The sequence below is a fragment of the Pithys albifrons genome, chromosome 15, assembly GCF_047495875.1.
Source record: "Pithys albifrons albifrons isolate INPA30051 chromosome 15, PitAlb_v1, whole genome shotgun sequence".
NCBI lineage: Eukaryota > Metazoa > Chordata > Aves > Passeriformes > Thamnophilidae > Pithys > Pithys albifrons.
Window position 1 is genome coordinate 11,250,158 of NC_092472.1, and position 19,675 is coordinate 11,269,832.

The following is a 19,675-nucleotide window of genomic DNA, read 5'->3' on the forward strand; positions in this document are numbered from 1 at the left end:
AGCTGCCCCCGCACACGGCTCGCCTCCGGCATCCCGCAGCCTGGGCTCTGTTCAGTCCCCGCAGCACCACGCCCCGGGCCGTCCCCCGCCCCAGGGCCACTGAACCCCATTTCAGCCACTCCTAGGAACCTGCATCCCGGATGGTTTTACATCTCGGGCTCCCCTCCGCCCTCGGAACCCGCATCCTGTGCTGCCCCTTCTGGAAACCTGCACCCTGGGGACCTTACTGAGTGGTCCTCTCCATCTCCAGACCCTCCGCTGACCCATGTCTTCTACACTAACGGGACACAGCACACCGAGCTCCTTGTGCCTTCATGTCCCCACGACAGAGCTGCTGTCCCCAAGGTTTCCTCTCCAAGGACACGGCACCGTGGGCTCTCCCCACACACCCAGCCATGCCCTCACTGCTGCACAAGGGAGTGGTGGCTACAGCCTTTGTGGGGGCCCCTTTGCTGCCTGCCTTCCCCTCCATGCCCACTGCTCCCAAGTCCTCGTTCCCTTCAGAACCCCTTCCAGGCTGTGTCCAGTGGCACCTTTCCCAGCAGGTTTTGCCTCTGCGTGAACTCACAATGTTGCTTTTGCCCTGACCTTCACAGGGCTCTGCAGGGGCTCCCAGCCAGGTCCTCATGCTCCTGCCAGGGCAGGCAGTGTCCCCCTGTCCCTGACCCTAGCCCAAACTAGAACCATGCTGAAGGGGTCTCCATGCCAAAACAGCAGTGGCCTGATCCTTGCAGGTTGGGGATGTTGCTGGCATGACCCTGCCCAAGCCAAGCCCTTCAGAGCAGCCTGTGGATGAGCCCAGTGGGACAGCAGATAGGGTGCAACGGGCCCGGCTTGTGCCGTCTGCTCCCTTTATGCCCTCCTTGCACAAGCATTTCTGAGCCAGGTCAGAGCAGGAGCTGCCCTAGGAAGCTGTGAGAGTTTGGGAGCAGCTGTGGAGCAGCTGCTGGGGCCAGTGCAGAGGCTGGGGCCATGGCAGGCGCCCCACAGGCGGCTCAGCTGGCTTTGGGGGTGGTGTGCTGGGACCCTGCTCAGGGACACGGTGGGAGCTCTGAGCCTGCTGCTACCAGGCTTTGTTCTCTGAGCAGCGAGGCTGCAGCCCCTCCCAAGGCTCCACCTCCACAGCCCACCCGAGACCCTCCTTCCGCTGCCTGTGCACAAGCTCCTTGCATGATGCACAGAGCTGGTGGGCAAGACCTGCTCTTGGCAAAGTGCAGAGGCACCTTGGGTGGTAGAGGCATCATCAGTAGGGGCCAGAGGCAACAGGGCATGAACCCAAAGCAGCTGAGCCCCTCACTGAGTTCAGACTGTGCAGCGGCACAAGTAGGCAGGCTGTGGCTCCATGGCTCTGCCCTGGCCCTGCTCCACAGCTGGGCACCCCAGGGCTGAGCTGGCAGAACCTGTTCCCAGGCTGTGTTACCCCAGCAGACTCCGTCCCACATGGCTGCCTCCCCCTGCCCTTTCCTTGCTCTCCACTCACTGGTTGCTGTCAGGGCTGAGCCAGGGTTGGCTCGGTGGCTGCTCACATGGGGCCAGTCACCTCACTTTCCCCTGTGCTTCTCCTGACCTTGGCTGCACAGCTGGGACTTATGCTCAGGCACTCACCCATCGCTGCTCCTCCCAGCCCTGCCAGGCAGGAATCGTCTGTTTCTGTCCCTTTTTGCAGCTGTCCCACTGCTCCTCAGTGTGGCCATCCCATGGCCCACACCTGCCCCAGCATGAGCACCCAGCCAGGTCCCATCCAGTCTCCATCACTCCTACTTTCCCCGCCCCATCTTTGATGGGGTTTTGCACTCCTGCAGGTGGCAGGAAGAAGATGTGGCACTGTTGTCCAGATCTGGGTGATGCCAGGAGGCATTTGGCTTCCCAGAGCCAGCTCCTGCCCCCGGCAGAACCTTCCAGTAGATTAGCAAGATTATTTTCCTTACAATTGCTCATCACTGCAAGACTTGCAATTATTAATGACCGTTCCAGCTGTCAGAGCAGAGCAGGAGAACACCCACTTCCCCACACCCGCTACCCTCAAGCCTGTTCCAGGCAGAGGTGCCGACCTGGCCTCACACCCGTCCTCCGGGACAGCAGCTGCATCGCGTGAGCGAATGCTTGGCTGCTCTACGCCGGAGAACGCCCAGAGCTGGTGCACGTGGCCCACATGTGACCCATGACTTGTCACCCCCTGGGCAGGACTCAGGGTCAGGGCACAGCAGGGACCAGAGGACACTGCCAGATAAGTGGGGACCCCCACTATGGTCCGACCCCTGCCCCCTTTCTCCTTGCTGCATTTTGCCCCTCGGATTAATTACTGCCTGTTAGTGATCCTGCCTGCTACAAACCCAGAGGGACCCAGGCAACACGAGGGGTCCAGCCTGGGCTGAAACAAGCAAAGGAGGAGAAAGTCGAGGCGAAGATTTTCCCTGGAAAGCTGGAAGGAGCCAAGTCAGGCCCCAGGGGGGAGCAGGAGGAGGGCAGAGCATGACCTTCGCAGGCGGCTGCACCTCGCTTGGCAAAACCGCAGGCCTAGAGACAGCCGGCACTAGCAGAGGAGTGTTTATTAAAGGCACTAAAAGCACTGTGGCTACATCAGTGCAGCCCGACCGGAAGGTGTGGGTTGAGGGGAGGCATCAATGGGCCCGGGATGGTGGTGGCAAAGCACTCTTTGGTAGGAAGCTGTGCCCAAGCCCTGTGGAAGCAGCTGGCCAGCTGGCCACCAGCATACGCTGCCAGCCCAGGGCAGGGGCACACCAGGCTGGAGGTGCTCCCAGCCATAGGGGAGCACTGGGCCAGTGAGGCACAGACTCTCCTGGAAGCCACCACAGCAGTTTGAGGGGTTGCTGTGGGCAAGGCAACAGGGTTGGGTTTCCAGCCCCACACATTAAACACACAGCAGGGAAGGTGGGGGAAAGAGTGTGGCAAGGAGCTGGTCCTTGTCCATTCGGGGATGTTAGGAGCAAGCCTGCCCCAGCACTGAGCAGCCATGCAGCAAGGGAGCAGCTTGGCTGTGCCAGAGCCTCCCCTATTCCAGCCTCAGCATGGCTGTGCTCACTATGCTGCGTGGTTCAGGGGCAGGAGATCCATGCACCATCCCCTTCCCAGGGCTCCTAGGGCCAGGCAGGAAAAACAGAAACCACCCAGCTACAAGGGCTCTGCATGGAGCACTGACTCTGGCTGGATTAGGGCCAGGAGTTTCTAGGAAAGAGGCAGGAGCAAGTGGAAGGGCCAAGGGCCCAGACTGGCTCCCTGGAGGCATCAGGGCTGGGGGAGAGGAGCATGCAGGGCCAGGAGCACACGTGGGCACAGCTGAACTTCCACCCCTCACACATAGGAGAAAGCGTGGCTCTTGCAGAGTGGCTTGTCCTTCTTGGAGTAGAAAGTCTTCCCTTCCAGGTTGGTCTGGCAGATCTGGGGAGGAGAGTGCAGGTGGTCAGGTCAGCAGGTCTGAGCCAGCCTCCAAGTGTCCTCCACTCCCAGGGCACAGCACTGGTGTCACAGAGATGCCAGGGACCAAAAGGCTCAGAGCAAAGTCCCAAGCATCCAGCACAGAGCCAAGTGGGGAAAACTGTGGCAAAAGGGTCCCTGTGCTGCTGGTGTACCCCACGGAGGGCAAGATTGTCGGGGAGAGACACGGCCCCCAGCAGCAGCCAGGGAGGGAGGCATGTGGCTCACCGCACAGACGAAGCAAGTGTCATGCCAGCTGAACCCCAGCGCCTCCAGGAACCGGTCCCCAGCATCGATCTTGAAGTCACAGCCACGGCACTTTGTGCCAAACATCTTCTCATAGTCTGTGAGGAGGTGTGGAGCCCAGGTCAGAGTTTCCCTGCACCGCAGCTCCTCATCCCAGGGGAGCAGGACTGCAGCTTGTCCGGGATCCTACAGGCACAGCCTGGGGACAACTTGCTGCCAGTCCTGGTGGGAAGATGCCCCAGACACGCAGGCAATGTGCCTGTGCTGTGCAGGTGGCCCAGCCACCACAGGGCTGCACGGAGGAGGCAAACCTCATCTCCCAGAGTGCAGCACTCACTTTGATGTGCACACTCACTCATCACCATGGCAACACAGGAGCAATGGCACTACTGGAAGGACCAGGATGGAGGGCTCAGGGCTGCAGGAGCAGGGTCCCTGTGCTCCCCATGGCAGCTCACCCCCTACTCCTGTAGGCAGCTGCTGAGCCCCAAGAGTGCACCAGGGCCACATGGGTGACATATGGGGTCCCTGGGTCCTACCTCTCTCACAGTAGGGCAGTCCCTCCTCCATGTAGAAGGCTCGGTTGCGGATGGGAGTTTTGCAGGCATTGCAGGTGAAGCACTGCACGTGCCAGGTCATCTTCAGTGCATGCATGACTTCCTGGAGAGGAGCCACCATCAGCCAGGGGCAGGACCACCCAGGGCAGGAAGTCACAAGGGATCCCATGGGATGGGATTAGGATGGGAAGGGACAAAGTCAGGAACCCATAGGTGAGCAGGGAGCAAGGACAGGAGGAGCAGGGTAGGCTGAGGAACACTCACCCCAGTGATCTTCTTCTTGCACTTGGCACAGCTGGGAGCGTAGCGTGTGTCATAGCACTTGGGGCAGAAGATGGAGCCTTTCTCCTCAAAGAAGCCACCCTCATCCAGCACCTTCCTGCATTGACAGCAGATAAACTCCTCGGGATGGTAATAATGTCCCAGCGCCACCAGGTACCGTCCCCTGCAGCAGGACAGAGCCACATCAGCCATGCTGGGACCCAGGACACTGGCAGGGGGTGGCAGTTGCCAGGGCTCACCTGATGACCTTGTTGCACTTGTAGCAGAGGGGCGTGCAGCCAGGCCCTTCGGGGGCCTGCTGGGCCGCCTGCACAATGGAGCTGCGGTTCTGCATGGGGGTCGGCATGGCTGGCTGGCTGTGCTTGCTCACCACTGTGCTCGTCTTGTCTGGGGCATAACGCTCAGCGAACGAGGGGTCCACAGCCCAGGGTGGGCGGCTGGTGGGGCCAGGGGTGGCAGTGGGGGTCCTGGGGGCTGCATGCACACACAAGTGTAAGACAATCCTCCTGATCCTTTGCCAGCTTGCTCCCAGCATCGCCCAGCATCCCCCATCCATCTCCCATAAAGCCCAGAGGAGATGTTTTGCTCACCCACTCCCAGCTCTGTCTTCATCGCTGCTCCCGGAGATGGGTCTGACACGGAGACCTGGCTACAGACCAAGCAGTTAATCCAGCCTGCTCCACTCACCTCCACTGCCCAGTGGGTGCAGGCAGGGCCCCCCACCCCAACAAGCAGGCAGGACCTGGCCAAGCCCCGTGCCCAGCCAGTAGCTGGTTTGGTGATGAGGTACCATCAGCCCTGCCAAGATGCAGTACCCCTGGGGTGGTCTGGGGAGTGGCAGGAGGGAGGGTTCTGGCCTACTCCAGATTGACCAGCAACCAGGGGGACCACACAGACTCTGGCTGACTGCTCACATGTGGGGATCACTCACAGTCACACTGAGTTGCAGAGGGGCTGGGACCTGATCTGGTGCAGGGAGCCCTGGGGCCCAACTCAGCAGAACTGGGGACAAACAGGGCAACCCAGAGACACAGAGGCACAGCCCACCTGAGACAGGGGACAGGGACAGAGGGAGAGCCAGTTTCTCTGTGCCTCTCCAGGGCAAACACAAGAAAGAGACGGCCACAAATTCAGAAGTTTTATTTGTGCCAGAGCAAACTGGGCAGAACTGGGACCCAAGGGCACAGTACCAGGGCAGGAGGTATCATAGAGAGGTGAAAACAAAAACGGAGTGCTGTGCACCACTTCTGCACAGCTGCATGGAGCAAGGAAGAGCCCTATCTCTCTTCCCTGCTCCACACAGAGAGAAGTGGGTGACACCCATCAGCTCTGCCCAGCTGCCCTACAGCCCCATGCTAGGCCCACAGGATACCATGCCCCAGGTCCAGCTGCTGCCCAAACATCACCCCAGCAGGATTTTGCCAGTGCCATCAGCCATCCCCAACCTGCTGTTTGTGGGACACCACAGACCAGCTCAACGTTCCCAGCTGAGGAGCAGCAATGCCCAACAGGCCCTGCCCAGGACACGCAGCCCCACAGGGCTCCTGCTGCCACACACTCCCCTTACCTGGGCTTCCTAACAAACACCTCATCATGATCCTCCACTGAGCGCAGCAGGAGAGAAAGGGGGAAACAGAGTCAGTCTGCAGAGACCAAGGCCCAAGTACAGCAGAAAGGGAATGGGAAAGAGGTAAAACTGATCTCCCCACCTGCCATCCCCTTGCAACAAGGCACAGCCTTGGCTGGCTCTGGGGCAAAGCACAGCCCCAGACCAGTGATACCAACACGAGCCCACACACAGCCCCAGGCAGGTCCCGCTGGCTCAGCCACCCACACGGGGCCAAAGACAATATCCTGGTGTCACAACACAGCCCTTGTTGAGTTCTGCCAACCCAGGCAAAGTCCAGCACCCCCTGCCAGCACCAGGTCCTGAAGGAACTCACTGCCACCTGTGCCTGTCAGTTGGGCCAGTTTGCGGAAGGAGTGGGACTGGGAGGTCCCAGTGCGGGGCTGCCAGTCCTCAGCATCCTCCGACATCCGCAGCTTCCTGGGGTTGCACCCAGGGCTTCTGGGGGGTTCCAGCAGCTGCGGGGGCTGCCTGTGAGTGACAGAGTGCAGGAGCTCAGTCAGTACCAAGCACATAGCCTGATTCAGCATAGGGCAATGCTCCCAAAAGTGCCTTGGCCAACACCTCTGCCCTGGCAGAGGCCTGGCACTGACACTCACCGCTGCTCCACTGTGCCCCAGCTGGACCCACGGGCATCCCTGTGGCATCAGAAAAATGGCACCACAACAGTCAGTGGTTGATCCATGGCTCAGCCCATCCCTCACATACGCACCCACAGCCTCAGAGATACATGAGCCTCATGGAAATGCTGGCAGCATTCACTCCTGATCAGCCTTGCAGCCATTCCATGGCCCCAACAAGACATCATGTGCCAGGAGCAGCTGCTCCCAGCATCTCCAATACCCCATGAAAGTGTTGCCAGTGCCACCAGCCACCCCTACCCACTGTGTTCAGCACATGGTGCTAGATCTCAGCCTCCCCAGCTGGGTGCCAGCAGTGCCCAGTTGGTCCTGCCCAGCATGGGGATACCATTTGGGACACCCAGTATGGCAGGTGGGTGCCCAGGCAGAACCCTCACAAGGTGATGGTCAAAGCAGTGGCTGAGCATTGGCAGTGCCTGTTGTGGGCTGAGGGCAGGATGGGCTCTGCCAACAGCTTGGCTCTGGGGAAGAAAGAGAAGGAACCACTAAAGGACAAAGAGCTTCCCCAGAGTCACCACAAACTGCAAGGATGAGGACAAACAAGTTGATGGCACTCACATAGCTCAGTCCATCCACCTGGCAGCTCCACATCAGGCTCATGGGACCATGTGCCCCCAGGTTCAGGTGCCTACCCAGCACCTCCCAACATCCCATAGCCAGGTTTTCCCAGTGCCATCAGACTCCTTCACTATTCATATGCTGAAAAGCTAAGGTGCAGCTCAGCATGCCCAGCTCAGAGCCAGCAGTGCCCAAACCCCTACCTGGGACATGCAGCTCCTGCACAAAGTTTCCTTACCTGGGCTTTTTAACAAGCTCATTCTCACTATCATCCACTGAATGCAGCAGGAGAGAAAGGAGGAAACAGAATCAGTCTGCAGAGACCAAGGCCCAGGAACAGCAGAAAGGGAAAAGGAAGAAAACCAATCTCCCCACCTGCCATCCCCTTGCCCCATTGCACAGCCCTGCCTGGCCATGGGGCAGAGCACAGCCCCAGACCAACGGTACCACCATGAGCTCACACAAAGCCCCAGGCAGCTCCCACTGACTCAGCTGCCCTCAAGGGGTGACTTGGGGCCAAAATCAAAGTCCTGGTGCCACATCACCCCACAGCCTCTGCCGGATTCTGGCTACCCCAACACAGTCCATCACCCCCAGCCAGCACCAGGTCCTGAAGGAACTCACTGCCATCTGTGCCTGTCAGTTGGGCCAGTTTGCGGAAGGAGCGGGACTGGGAGGTCCCGGTGCGGGGCTGCCAGTCCTCAGCATCCTCTAACATCCGCAGCTTCCCAGGATCACACCCAGGGCTTCTGGGGGGCTCCAGCAGCTGTGGAGGCTGCCTGTGAGTGACAGAGGGCAGGAGCTCAGTCAGTATCAAGCACAGATCCTGCTTCAGCACAGGGCAGTGCTCCTAAAGGTGTCCTGGTACATGTCAACACTTCTGTCAGGCCTTGGCACTCACCGCTGCTCCACTGTGCCCCAGCTGGACCCATGGGCATCCCTGTGGCTTCAGAAAAATGGAAAACGGCAGCACAACAGTCAGTGGTTGATCCATGGCTCAGCCCATCCCTCCCACAGGCACTCACAGTCCCATGGAAGTACAAGCCATATGAAAATTCCAGAAGCAGTGACTCCCAACCATCCTTGCAGCTGCTCCACAGCCACATAGGACACAATGCCCCAAGACCACTTGCTGCCTAGCACCTCCCAACACCCCCAGCAAGGTGCTGTCACTGCCATCAGTCACTCCTACCTACTGTGTCCAGCACACGGTGCTGCAATTCGGCCTTCCCAGCTCAGTGCCAGCAGTGCCCAGTGGGTCCTGCCTGCCTCACACAGGGACACCCGCTTAGGGGACAGCCTGTCTGGCATGTGGGTGCCCAGACAGGACCGTCCTGAGGTGACAGTCAGAGCAGTGGCTTATCAATAGTGGTGCCTGTGTGCAGCTCTGAAAACAGCCTGAGTTTGGGAGAGGACCAGGAGGGAGAAAAGAGTCTGCAACAGAGCAAAGAGCATACCCAGAGTGGCTGCAAGCTGTGAGGATGAAGCAGCAAGGTGGGCTGAGCCTGAGGTGGGCACCTTGTGGCTCCTGCTGCCACCCCTGCACACACTCCCCTTACCTGGGGTTTTTAACAAGCTCATCCTCACCATCCTCCACTGAGTGCAGCAGGAGAGAAAGGGGGAGACGGAGTCAATCTGTGGCAACTGAAGCCCAGAGACAGCAGGAAGGAAAGGGAAGGGAAGGGAAGGGAAGGGAAAGGAAGGAAAAACACCCTCTCCTCCCACTGCCCCCCTGCCACAATGCACAGCCCTGCCCAGCCGCAGGGCAGAGCATGGCCCAAGACCCGTGGCACCACCATGAGGCTGTGCACAGCCCTGAGCAGCTCCCACTGACTCAGCTGCCACAGAGGGCTCACACGATGGGACCAAAACTAATGCCCTGCTGCCACAACACTCCAAGGCTTTTATCCGGTTCCAGTTGCCCCCACAAAGCTGAGCACACTTGGCCAGTCAGCCAGTGCCAGGCCATGTGGGAACTCACTGCTGTCTGCGCCCACCAGCCGGGCCAGTTTGCGGAAGGAGCGGGACTGGGAGGTCCAGGTGTGGGGCTGTGAGTCATCAATGTCCTGCAACATCCGCAACTTCACAGGGTCACACACAGGGCTGCTGGGGGGCTCCAGTGGATGAGGGGGCTGCCTGTGAGTGACAGAGGGCAGCAGTTCAGCCTACACCAAGCACAAACCTTGCTTCAGCACAGTAAAGTGCTCCCAAAGGTGCCCTGGCACATGCCAACACCTCTGCCAGGCCCTGGCACTCACTGCTGTTGCCCCGTACCTCAGCTAGACCCACAGGTATTCCTGTGGTATCAGAAAGAATGGTGGTAAAATAGTCAGTGGTTGACCCACAGCCCAGCCCATCCCTCCTGTATGCACCCACAGTCTGAGATACACAAGCCTCATGGAAATGCTGTTGGCAATCACTCTCGACCAGCCTCACAGCCACTCCACAGCCCCCCAAGACATCATACCCCAGGTCCAGTCCAATCCCTACCCCTCAACTCCCAACACCCCAATCCAGGTGTTGTCAGTGCCACCAGCCACCCCCACCCACTGCGTCTGGCACACAGTACTGCATCTCAGCCTCCTCAGCTCCATGCCAGCAGTGCCCAGCGGGTCCTACCCAGCATGAGGACACCCCATTTGGGGACAACCCACCTGGCAGGTGGGTGCCTGGGCAGGACCCTCCTTAGGTGACAGTAAGAGCAGTGGCTGAGCACTGGCAGTGCCTGTTGTGGGGTGAGCACAGGGCAGGCTCTGCAGCTCTGCGAGCAGCTCGCCTCTGGGGAGACGGAGAAGATAGAGGGACCTGAGGGTGGAGGACAAGGAGAGGAGAGAAGAAAGAGCAACAGAGCAAAGAGCTTTCCCAGAGCGACTGCAAGCTGTGAGGATGAAGCAGCAAGGTGGGCTGAGCCCACGGAGGGCACCTTACAGCACTTACTGCCACCCCAGCACACACTTTCCTTACCTGGGCTTTTTAACAAGCTCATCCTCACCATACTCCACTGAGTGCAACAGGAAAGAAAGTGGGAGACAGAGTCAGTCTGTGGCAACCAAGGCCCAGGAACAGCAGAAAGGGAAAAGGAAGAAAACCAACCTCCCCACCTGCCATCCCCTTGCCCCATTGCACAGCCCTGCCTGGCCATGGGGCAGAGCACAGCCCCAGACCAACGGTACCACCATGAGCTCACACAAAGCCCCAAGCAGCTCCCACTGACTCAGCTGCCCTCAAGGGGTGACTTGGGGCCAAAATCAAAGTCCTGGTGCCACATCACCCCACAGCCTCTGCCGGATTCTGGCTACCCCAACACAGTCCATCACCCCCAGCCAGCACCAGGTCCTGAAGGAACTCACTGCCATCTGTGCCTGTCAGTTGGGCCAGTTTGCGGAAGGAGCGGGACTGGGAGGTCCCGGTGCGGGGCTGCCAGTCCTCAGCATCCTCTAACATCCGCAGCTTCCCAGGATCACACCCAGGGCTTCTGGGGGGCTCCAGCAGCTGTGGAGGCTGCCTGTGAGTGACAGAGGGCAGGAGCTCAGTCAGTATCAAGCACAGATCCTGCTTCAGCACAGGGCAGTGCTCCCAAGGGTGCCTTCGCCAGACCCTGACACTCACCGCTGTTCCACTGTGCCCCGGCTGGACCCACGGGCATCTCTGTGGTATTGGAAAAAAGGGCACCACAACACTCAGTTGGGCTCAGCCCATCCCTCTTGATCACACTCCAGCACAAGAAGCCGACGACACTCGGCCAGCATTGCCCAGCTGCCCCACGCCAGGCTCATGGCACATGGTGCTCAGAACACTCCCAGAAATGTGTTGCCAGTGCCACCAGCCCTCTCCAGATACCACTTGCTTACAAAGCAATGGCAGAGCTTGGTCTCCCCAGCTTGGTGCCAGCAGTGCCCAGCAGGTCCTGCTTAGCAGAGGACATCCCATCTGGCCTGTAGGTGTCCAGGCAGAACCCTCCTGAGGTGACAATCAGAGCAGTGGCTGAGCACTGGCAGAGTTACCCTGTGGTGGGGTGAGCACAGGGCAGGATCTACCACTCCACCAACAGCTCAGTTCTGGGAGGGGGAGAGGATGGAGGACAGAAAAACAGCAACAGGGTAAAGAGCTTCCCCAGAGTGACTGCAAGCTGTGAGGTAGAAGCAGCAAGGTGGGCTGAGCCTGGAGTAGACATCTTGTGGCTCCTGCTGCCACCCCTGCACATGCTCCCCTTACCTGGGCTTTTTAACAAGCTCATCCTCACCATCCTCGACTGAGCGCAGCAGGAGAGAAAGGGGGAGATGGAGTCAGTCTCCAACAACTGAGGCCCAGAGACAGCAGAAACGGAAAGGCAACAAGAAAGGGAAAACACCCTCTTCTCCAGCCACCCACCTGCCCCGTCACACAGCCCTGCGCAGCCACAGGGCAGAGCACAGCCTTAGATCTGTGGCACCACCACAAGCCCACATAGTCCCGGGCAGCTCCTGCTGGCTCAGCCACTCACAGGGGCCACACAGGACCAAAAACACTCAAGTGCCACAATGCACCACAGCCTTTATCCAGCTCCAGCTGTCCTGGCAAAGCTGGGCAGCCAGCCAGTGCCAGGCCACGTGGGAACTCACTGCTGTCTGCGCCCACCAGCCGAGCCAGTTTGCGGAAGGAGCGGGACTGGGAGCTCCAGCTGTGGGGCTGCGAGTCGTCAATGTCCTCTAACATGCGCAGCTTCACTGGGTCGCACACGGGGCTGCCGGGGGGCTCCAGCAGCTGCGGGGGCTGCCTGTGAGTGACAGAGTCATCTGTCAAATCTGACAGATCTCATGGCATCACTTCCCTGGGGCTGCCTCATGCTTCCTCTGGCAAAAAAACACAGCACACCAGTACTCAAGCTGGCACACACTACTTTACTCTCTACCTTCCTACTCCTCCCCAGTAAAGGCTGGGCTCATGAAGGACTGACTCTGGACTGATCACCACTTTGGCAGTCTGACACTGGCCCCAAAGGCCATGAGGAAAAAAGGACAGAGCAAGAATAAACCAAGGTCAAAAAAACACCATCAGGGGAGCTGCACCAGAGTCCAATGACTGCACATGGCATGCCACCTGCCCCTGGGCAGGGTGCCCACCATAGCCCATGAAACCTCATCTGGCCAAGACATCTCAGAGAGCAGGCAAAGGACCACACCAGGACAATCCAGGGCCCCAGCAGCTGGCAGAGCCGGGCAGCACTTGCCCTGAAGGCTGGAGGCAGCTTGATGCCAGGAGTGACCCACCCACACAGGCAGAGCAGCATGTGCTGCCTGTTCCCAGGCTGGCCCTGCCCCAGAGAACGGGGCAATAGCAGGGAAGAGGCATGCAGGGAGGATAGAGAGAGCAGGCAAAAGGCTTACTGACTTGTCAAGGCTCAGCACCTGTAGGGAGAGGGAAAGAGAAAGGGAGGAGAGAAAGAAAGAAAAAGGAAGGTGAAATTAGACCTGCAGCACCCAAGACATTTCCAGAGCTCACCTTTGGCCTGGATTAGGTCCCCTACCCCTGAGACTCACACCCAACTTGCCCAAGGCTGGGAGCACACTGGGACACAGGACAGATGCCAGCAGACCAAACTGTGCTCCCTCAGTCCCCAGAACAGGTGTAGGTGCCCAGGGCAGCCAGTGCCACATCCCACCCCATTGCCCAGTTCCAGGGCACCATGGCAGCTCTCTCAGGAAGGGCAGGGACCAGCAGCTGCCAGACACAGGCAGCCAAGCAGAACCAGGTGATGATGGTGCTGCACAGGGGTGAAGGGCTTCACTCTGCCCACCCTGTCCCAGCAGCTGGGATACCAGCACGACATCCCCAGGTAGCCACTGTTTCCCTGCTGCTGCAGATGCCAGCCAGTGTCCTGATACAGCTGCCGTGTCATGTCTTGCAGGACTCCCCACAGGCTGACATGTCCCTGAGCGAGAGATCAGCGCGAGCGTGGCTGTGTCCCTGGGCGCAGCACTCCTGTTGTGCCAACTCAGCACCAGCCACCTGGGACCCTGGCATGGCGCTGTCACCAGCTCCCACCCATGATGCCTGGCATGCAAGGCGCAGCAGGGCCGGGCAGCGGGCTCCCCCTAATCCTCAGGGAGCGGGATGGACAGCAACATACCCATTGTGCTGGGGGGTGCAGGCGGGCGCCAGGGGCGCATACGTCACGGGTTTCGTCACCAGCCCAGGCCGTGGGTTCGGAGGCGAGCCAGCCCCGAAGGGCCGAGCTGTTTTGTTGAGGGCGGTGCTGGGAGCGAAGTTATATTTCAGGGGTTCAGAGCAGGGGAGTGAGTCCTGAGCGAGACAAAACACACAGACACAGGCTCACACGTCAAGCAGCATGCAAGGGGCAGCCCTGGGCCAGGCAGCGCAGCAGGCAGCCAGGTAGGAAAGCTGGACAGCACGTGCACCTCAAATACTGGGCTCTGCCAAACTGGCAACTCTCCACAGAGTAGCTGGCCCAGTGACAGCAGATCACAAACCCAGTCCGAGGGTCGCTGGAGGATTAGTAGGTGCCCTGGGTGCTTAATGCTGCCCGTGGCAGGGCGGTGCACGCACACACACCGATCACAACCATCCTGTGCCACAAAGCTGAACTCACGTAGGTGGCTTCCATTCAGGAGCAACTGGTCACTGGCCCCAGCCCTGCCTCCCCATGCCAGGGCACTCCCCAGCACCAGCAAACACGGTGCTGCACCTGCCCAGCCTCCTCCCCTGCACTGGCCCCTCTGAACCCCTGTCCACACCCGGCACCAGCAGGGATACAGAGAGTCTGCATCCAGGTGCTTGCTGGGCAGCCCCGGTTCCCTCTGATCCTCCACGATGGCAGAGGTCAGACCTGCTTCTCCAGTGGGGTTATCTAGACCTCCAAACACACCCCAGTCCCCTAAAAGCCTGTGAGCCCTGGGAGCAAAGTCCATTTGTCCGTCTACACTCAGAGTCCCCTGCCATGAGATGAGGCGGAGCTGCCACTGCAGCACCAGGAGCAACACGTACCTTCTGTGGCTTCCCCAGCTGGTTCTGGGCTCTGCAAGAGAGGATACAGATGGGCAGGTGCTGGACCTGGCCCAGCCACCACAAGGATGCTGGTACCCCAGGGATGCAGCACCCACCCACAGGAGCCATGTCATAGCTGGCACTGCCCAGTGGCTTGCTGCCAGGCTAAGCCCAATCCAGCCAAGCTGGGGCCAGGGGGCTACCAGGCTGTAAGCAAAGAGCAGTGATGTCAGGAGATGGAGATGCTGGGAGATGGCCCTGGTTCTGCTTCAGCCACACCAGGACCCCATGTTTGCAGGACCCACAATTCCTACCTGCTCAGGGTGAGGCAAAGCCTGTCCCCACAAGCGCGGATCTTGTTCTGGGCCTCGATGTGTGTCATGGCACTGGTGCTCTCCCCGTCGATGTACAGCACCCAGTCGCCCACTCCCACACCGGCCTGAGCTGCCTTCCCACCCGGAGTCAGCTGTAAGACAGAGAGAATCAGGGGGAGCAGGAACAGCCAAGCAGTGGGTCAGCAGCAGAGGGATGTCCTTGTCCTCGTGAAGGTGGGGTCTGCTGGGGCTCAGGCTATCCAGCCCAGCACAAGATACCCACACAGGCTTGACCCAGGGCAAGGTGGGGACACCCAGCTCACCTCTCATTTCCCAGTGCATGAGCCCAGAGCAGCTTCTTTCCCTTGGCAGCAGCAGCAGAGGGCAAAGCACTTCCCCAGCGCACTGCCCAGCCCCTGCCCTCTGACATGGCTGGGAACCATGCCAGCACCCTGGAGCCTCATTCCCATGACGTCAAACACGGAGGTGGTGCTGGCTCAGCCTCGGCAGGAAGCCCAGCCACCTCTCAGAGCCATCCCTGTGGTCCCGGGGCAGGAAGGGAGCACAGTGAGTCAGGGCCCCTTGGGCAGCCCACATCTCACTGCAAACCACAGGCATGTCCAGCCCTTCGCCTGGGGCGAGGCGGGGACAAGGGAGACACCCCTTGGGCACTCCCCTCAACCGCCCGCGCTCCGCGCTCCCATCCCGTTCCCAGCAGGCGCAGACATTACCTCATTCCCACAGAGGAGTAGGAGCCCTCCCAAGGCAGGGAGACACCCGCCCCCCACCCACGCTGCTCCCCCAGACGTCGCCCTGCCGGGACAGCCGGGAGCACGGCCACGGGTTCTCCTTCCCGGCCACAGTGCCAGGATGTGCCTTGCCCCCGCTATGGCTCCATGGCACGGCTCTAGTCAGCCTCGTGCTGGGAAGGGGAGGCTGCCCTGCCCTCCCCTCCCACCAGGGATGCACAGCCAGAGGCGAGCAGGGGCCGGAGCACCGCACACAGCTCCCAGGCACTGACAGACAGACGTGGGCAGGGTGCACCCATTCCTGCTCCTCCAGCATGGAAGAACTTGAGGCACTTGGACCCGGACCAAGTATTTCCTCAAGTTCTGTTCGACATGAACATAAAAGGAGCGAGCCAGATTCCCAGCATCGTCAGAGGGCTGAAAAATCCCTGACACTGAGCGCTGAGTCCTGGCTCCTCCTTGCCTGTGCGCAGAGCCTGGCTCACCCCAGAGCCATGTTCCCCTTCCCTACACCAGCACTGGCCAAACCCCACAGCCGGGTTGAATATGGCTCGGCTCTGCCTGCATCCCACGACCATCCCCAGCGGGACATGGTTACCCCTCTGCCCAGTGCCCAGCACGGAAGGGTGCCCTCAGCAGCAGTGGTGCTGCAAGCCCCGGCTTGCTGCCCTGGAGGGCTGAGGAAGGCATGGGGCGGCTGTGTGGGTTTGGAGGCAGGAGCAAGAGCTGGGAAAGGTTTTCACATGGCCGCTCGGGAAGGGGAGAGTACGTCAGGCTGCATCACACAGCCTCACCCAGCCTGGTTAGGCAGGTGCCAGCTCAGTCAGGAGCCATGGCAGTGCCAGCCCTCCCACTTCCCGCCCAGACCCACTAACCAAGGCTTCCTTCCTCCCCTCTATGCCCAGCCAGTCCTTTGTTCCCTGTACCTTTACCACCCCACCCAGAAAGGTGCCCATCTGCCACCCTGTCCAGGGATCCCCAGGACAGCCTCATAGAGCATCACGGGAAGAGGCTGGAAGTTGTATCACCCAGGACCTTCCCACCGGCAGCACCAACGGTCTCTCATCTTCCCCAGCTGGCAGATGCTGGGATGTGCCACAGCATCCAGCTCCCCAGATGCCAGCCCTTACCCTGGATCCACTGCAGGGACCACAGTGTACAGTCTTCCCAGTCCAGGTGCCAGTACCACAGCAGAGCCCCTTGCCACAGAAGGTCTGTGTGCAGGGGGCCATGGTAGCATCTCTTTTGTGTGGCCAGCAGGCTGCAATAGCCTGACAGCTCATCTAGTAGTGTCATAGTGAGAGACACAGCCAAGACCCAGAGCACACACCAGTGCTGCTATCTCCCTGCCCTCCCTGGCCCCACAGAGCAGGACCCCACTGCAGCTCTCACAGCCAGGGCAGGACGCTTCTTCCAGCCTGTTCTAGCAGGGAAAGCTCATGGGAAGCAGTATCCAAGGGCAGCAGTGTGCTCTGGGCAGGAACTCTGGGTCTGGGGATGTCTCTAGGGTGCAGAGCAGCACAAGCCTCGTCCCTTCCCATCAAACAGAGCACACAGCCCTGCCACACAGCCTGGCCTTTACCAGAGAGCCCCCCAAAGCTAGCTACATCCCCTGTGAATGTCCTCACTGCTCCTCTCTGACTAGTACCGCAGCACTGCCCAAGCCCCACCAAGTGCTCCTTCCCAAGGCCCCTGCCCTGGGCTTTGGGAGGCTCCTCCATCCGACCAGACCCTTTGTTAAGTGCTGGCTCGCAGCCAAGAGAAACATTTTTTAGAGAATAAACTCGCTGAAGCCTTCCCTGCATGCTCAGCAGAGATCAGCAGGCCCCAGGGCAGTGGCACTGGTGACTCCACCAGCCTCATACTGTGCCCTCAGGTCCTGTTCTCAGTGTTGGGGTGTTGCAGAGATCCATGTTCTCTGGGATAGGCTCACAGTGCTGGGCTCATGCTGAGGACAGGGCCCCACACAGGGTTCCGATGCCACAAGCAAAGCTGTCCTTGGAGAAACAGCCTCTGTGCCAGCTGCCTGAGCGCCAGAGGCACAGGCGATGCAGGCACATTCCAAGGCTTATAAGGCAATTGCGTGGCCCGAGCCGTGGCCAGAACCCGCCCGGGGATGGGGACTCGCACACACCCAGGGCCAGACCTGGCCTGGGTGAGCATCACACTGGGCACAGCTCAAACCAGAGGCCTCAGCCACAACAGCTCTCACTGGAGAAACGGGATGGTTTTGTGGAGGAAATCACGGCCCTGTGCAGGCAGCAGTGCAGGCCTCCTCCTCTCCTTGCCCATTTTGGGAATGAGCTCGGGCATGGAGTTGAGAGCTGCACAGTGGAAGGGAGGGCAGAAGGGCTCTGGCTGGGTCCTGGGATGCCGATCTCAGCATGGAGGGGGGTGGAACCAGGAAGGCAGTTCCACATGTCAGGGAGCAGATCCCCTCCCCCTGTGGTGGGCACACTCCGGAAGGGGCCTCCCCTGCCCCCCTGTGCAAAGGCTCTGCAGCATTTCACATTTCTGATGCAGTTCCATGCCCGGAACACCCCCGTGCCGGGCTGCAGCTGATAAGGCACCAAGGAGGCTACGTGGAGCCAGGCAGGGCAGGATACAGCGCTCCCAGGGCCCCAGCTCATCTGCATCCCCCCTAGGACTCTGACTCAGCTACCTGGACACAGCCATCCAGGCCTCCCTCCCACAGAGGCAGAAGGAAGGATAGGTGTCACCAGCCTCCACTTCTCTTACCCTGGAGATGGAGAGCGGCATGCTGAAATCCTTCCCTCCCTGCAGTCTGAAGCCCCAGGGTGCTGGCCCGTTCAGCATCACCTTGTAGGACTCCATGTCGCCCATCTCTGCAAGGGAAGAGGGTGTGATCCTGATGTTAGGATACACGGGAATAATGCAGGGAGAATGAGCAAGGAGGGGGCCCTGTGCTTGGCAGGGCAAGACAGTAGGAGGCAGGTCACATTTCCAGCTGTAACTCCACCCTGACCATCCTACACTGTGGTTAGAGATGCACTCCAAATCTATCAGCATCTCTTCCAGAAAAGTCAGAGCTGAGGGGCCCAGGCTAACACTGACTAGTGCCAGAGAACTAGGCACAGCCCTGCTGTCACCCACAGCAGAGTGTCTGTGGGCTCTGCTCTCCTCCCAAACCCGGGATGTGCTCTCCCTTGCAGGACCCCAGGAGTTCACACTCCTGAGAGTGTGAGCTGCTGCTTTAGACTGCAGAAAAATAACAGCAGGTATGGAAGGATATGAACCAGAAGCATTTTTGCCGGATGAATTACCAGCAGCAGCAGCACAGGAGCTGCATGATGCCACCCGAGGCGCCTGGCACAGCAGCCAGGTTGGCACTTCAGCAGCCGGCTGAGCAGATGCTTCCTGGGAGCGAGCCCATCTCCAGGGCTTCGGCGGGAGGGAATCCCAGTGCTCCCCTGCCTGACAGCTGTCAGCCGGCCAAGGCTCCGGGCAGATGGGCCGGCACCAGCTTCTTGCCACCCCTCACCTGGCTGAAGCCGCCAGACCCCCGCGAAAGCCCCCAGGACCCTCTGCCGGGGTGGAGCAGCGCCGGCTGCGGAACTCCCCGCGCCTCGCACGGGTCGGTGGGGCGGCCGCAGGGCCGGGGGCCAGCGTGCCCCGCTCTCTCCGGGACGGTACGGGCTATATAAGGCGTGTAAGACGACACCAGCCCGCTCCCCAATCGGGAGGGCCGGGGGAAGAGCTGCGTGTCAGGCATTCCCGGCGCCCGGCGGCCGCCCAAGCCCCAGCGAGGCGCCGGGACGGGGCGGCCCGGAGGGCGGACACCCCCTGCCCCTCCCCGGCGGGCCCTGGCCCGGCTGCTACGGGGGTCCCCGGCGCGCACAGGTTGGGCAGCCCCTCCTACTCCTGGGGAGCCACCCCTGCCCCGCGGGAGGCCCCAGGACCCCTCCCCATCCCACAGCGCCGTCCGTCCCGGGGGTCGGGGCCGCCGCCTCTGCCCCACACAGGCCCGACCCCCACCACCCGCCTTCGCCCCGACCCACGCCTCAGTCCTCCAGCCCTGACCCCCCCCATCCGCCCCGCACAGGACGGAGGCACTCAGCGTGCCCCAGGCCTCCGCACTCACCTGCGGCCGGGGAGGCCGGCGGAGCGGGTGAGGAGCGGACCAGACCAGGCGGCCGCGGGACCCGAACCCGGCACCGCCCCCGCCCGGCCCGGGCCCGCCTTATGTAGTACCGGGACGGGGCGGAGCCAGAGGGCGGCTCGGCCAATCACCGCGCGCGCCTCCGCCTGGCGGGGCGGGCAC

At 60.7% G+C, this 19,675-nt stretch overlaps 1 protein-coding gene across 9 annotated transcripts; it reads right to left on the reverse strand.

Moving 5' to 3' along the window:
- Window positions 1–2,531: 2,531 nt before the first annotated feature.
- On the reverse strand, window positions 2,532–19,595 carry PDLIM7 (PDZ and LIM domain 7). Of its 9 annotated transcripts, none has more exons than XM_071569973.1 (24): window positions 19,496–19,595; window positions 18,133–18,239; window positions 14,645–14,796; window positions 14,331–14,361; window positions 12,717–12,733; window positions 11,948–12,102; window positions 11,562–11,598; window positions 10,956–10,994; window positions 10,697–10,851; window positions 10,311–10,347; window positions 9,328–9,482; window positions 8,906–8,942; window positions 8,248–8,292; window positions 7,971–8,125; window positions 7,585–7,621; window positions 6,747–6,785; window positions 6,470–6,618; window positions 6,088–6,124; window positions 5,111–5,169; window positions 4,760–4,994; window positions 4,503–4,683; window positions 4,221–4,341; window positions 3,664–3,779; window positions 2,532–3,399 (listed from the first exon to the last, which is right to left on the reverse strand). In XM_071569973.1, the coding sequence occupies exons 2-24, from the start codon at window positions 18,235–18,237 to the stop codon at window positions 3,313–3,315; spliced, it is 2,181 nt and encodes a 726-aa protein (XP_071426074.1). In that variant the 5' UTR covers window positions 18,238–18,239; window positions 19,496–19,595; the 3' UTR covers window positions 2,532–3,312. The 9 variants fall into 9 exon arrangements, with proteins under 9 accessions (XP_071426074.1, XP_071426073.1, XP_071426078.1 ...); XM_071569972.1 differs by having other exon boundaries at window positions 6,464–6,618; XM_071569977.1 differs by lacking the exons at window positions 11,948–12,102; window positions 12,717–12,733; window positions 14,331–14,361; ... (1 more) ...; window positions 18,133–18,239; window positions 19,496–19,595 and having other exon boundaries at window positions 6,464–6,618; window positions 11,198–11,827.
- Between the last annotated feature and the right edge of the window lie 80 nt (window positions 19,596–19,675).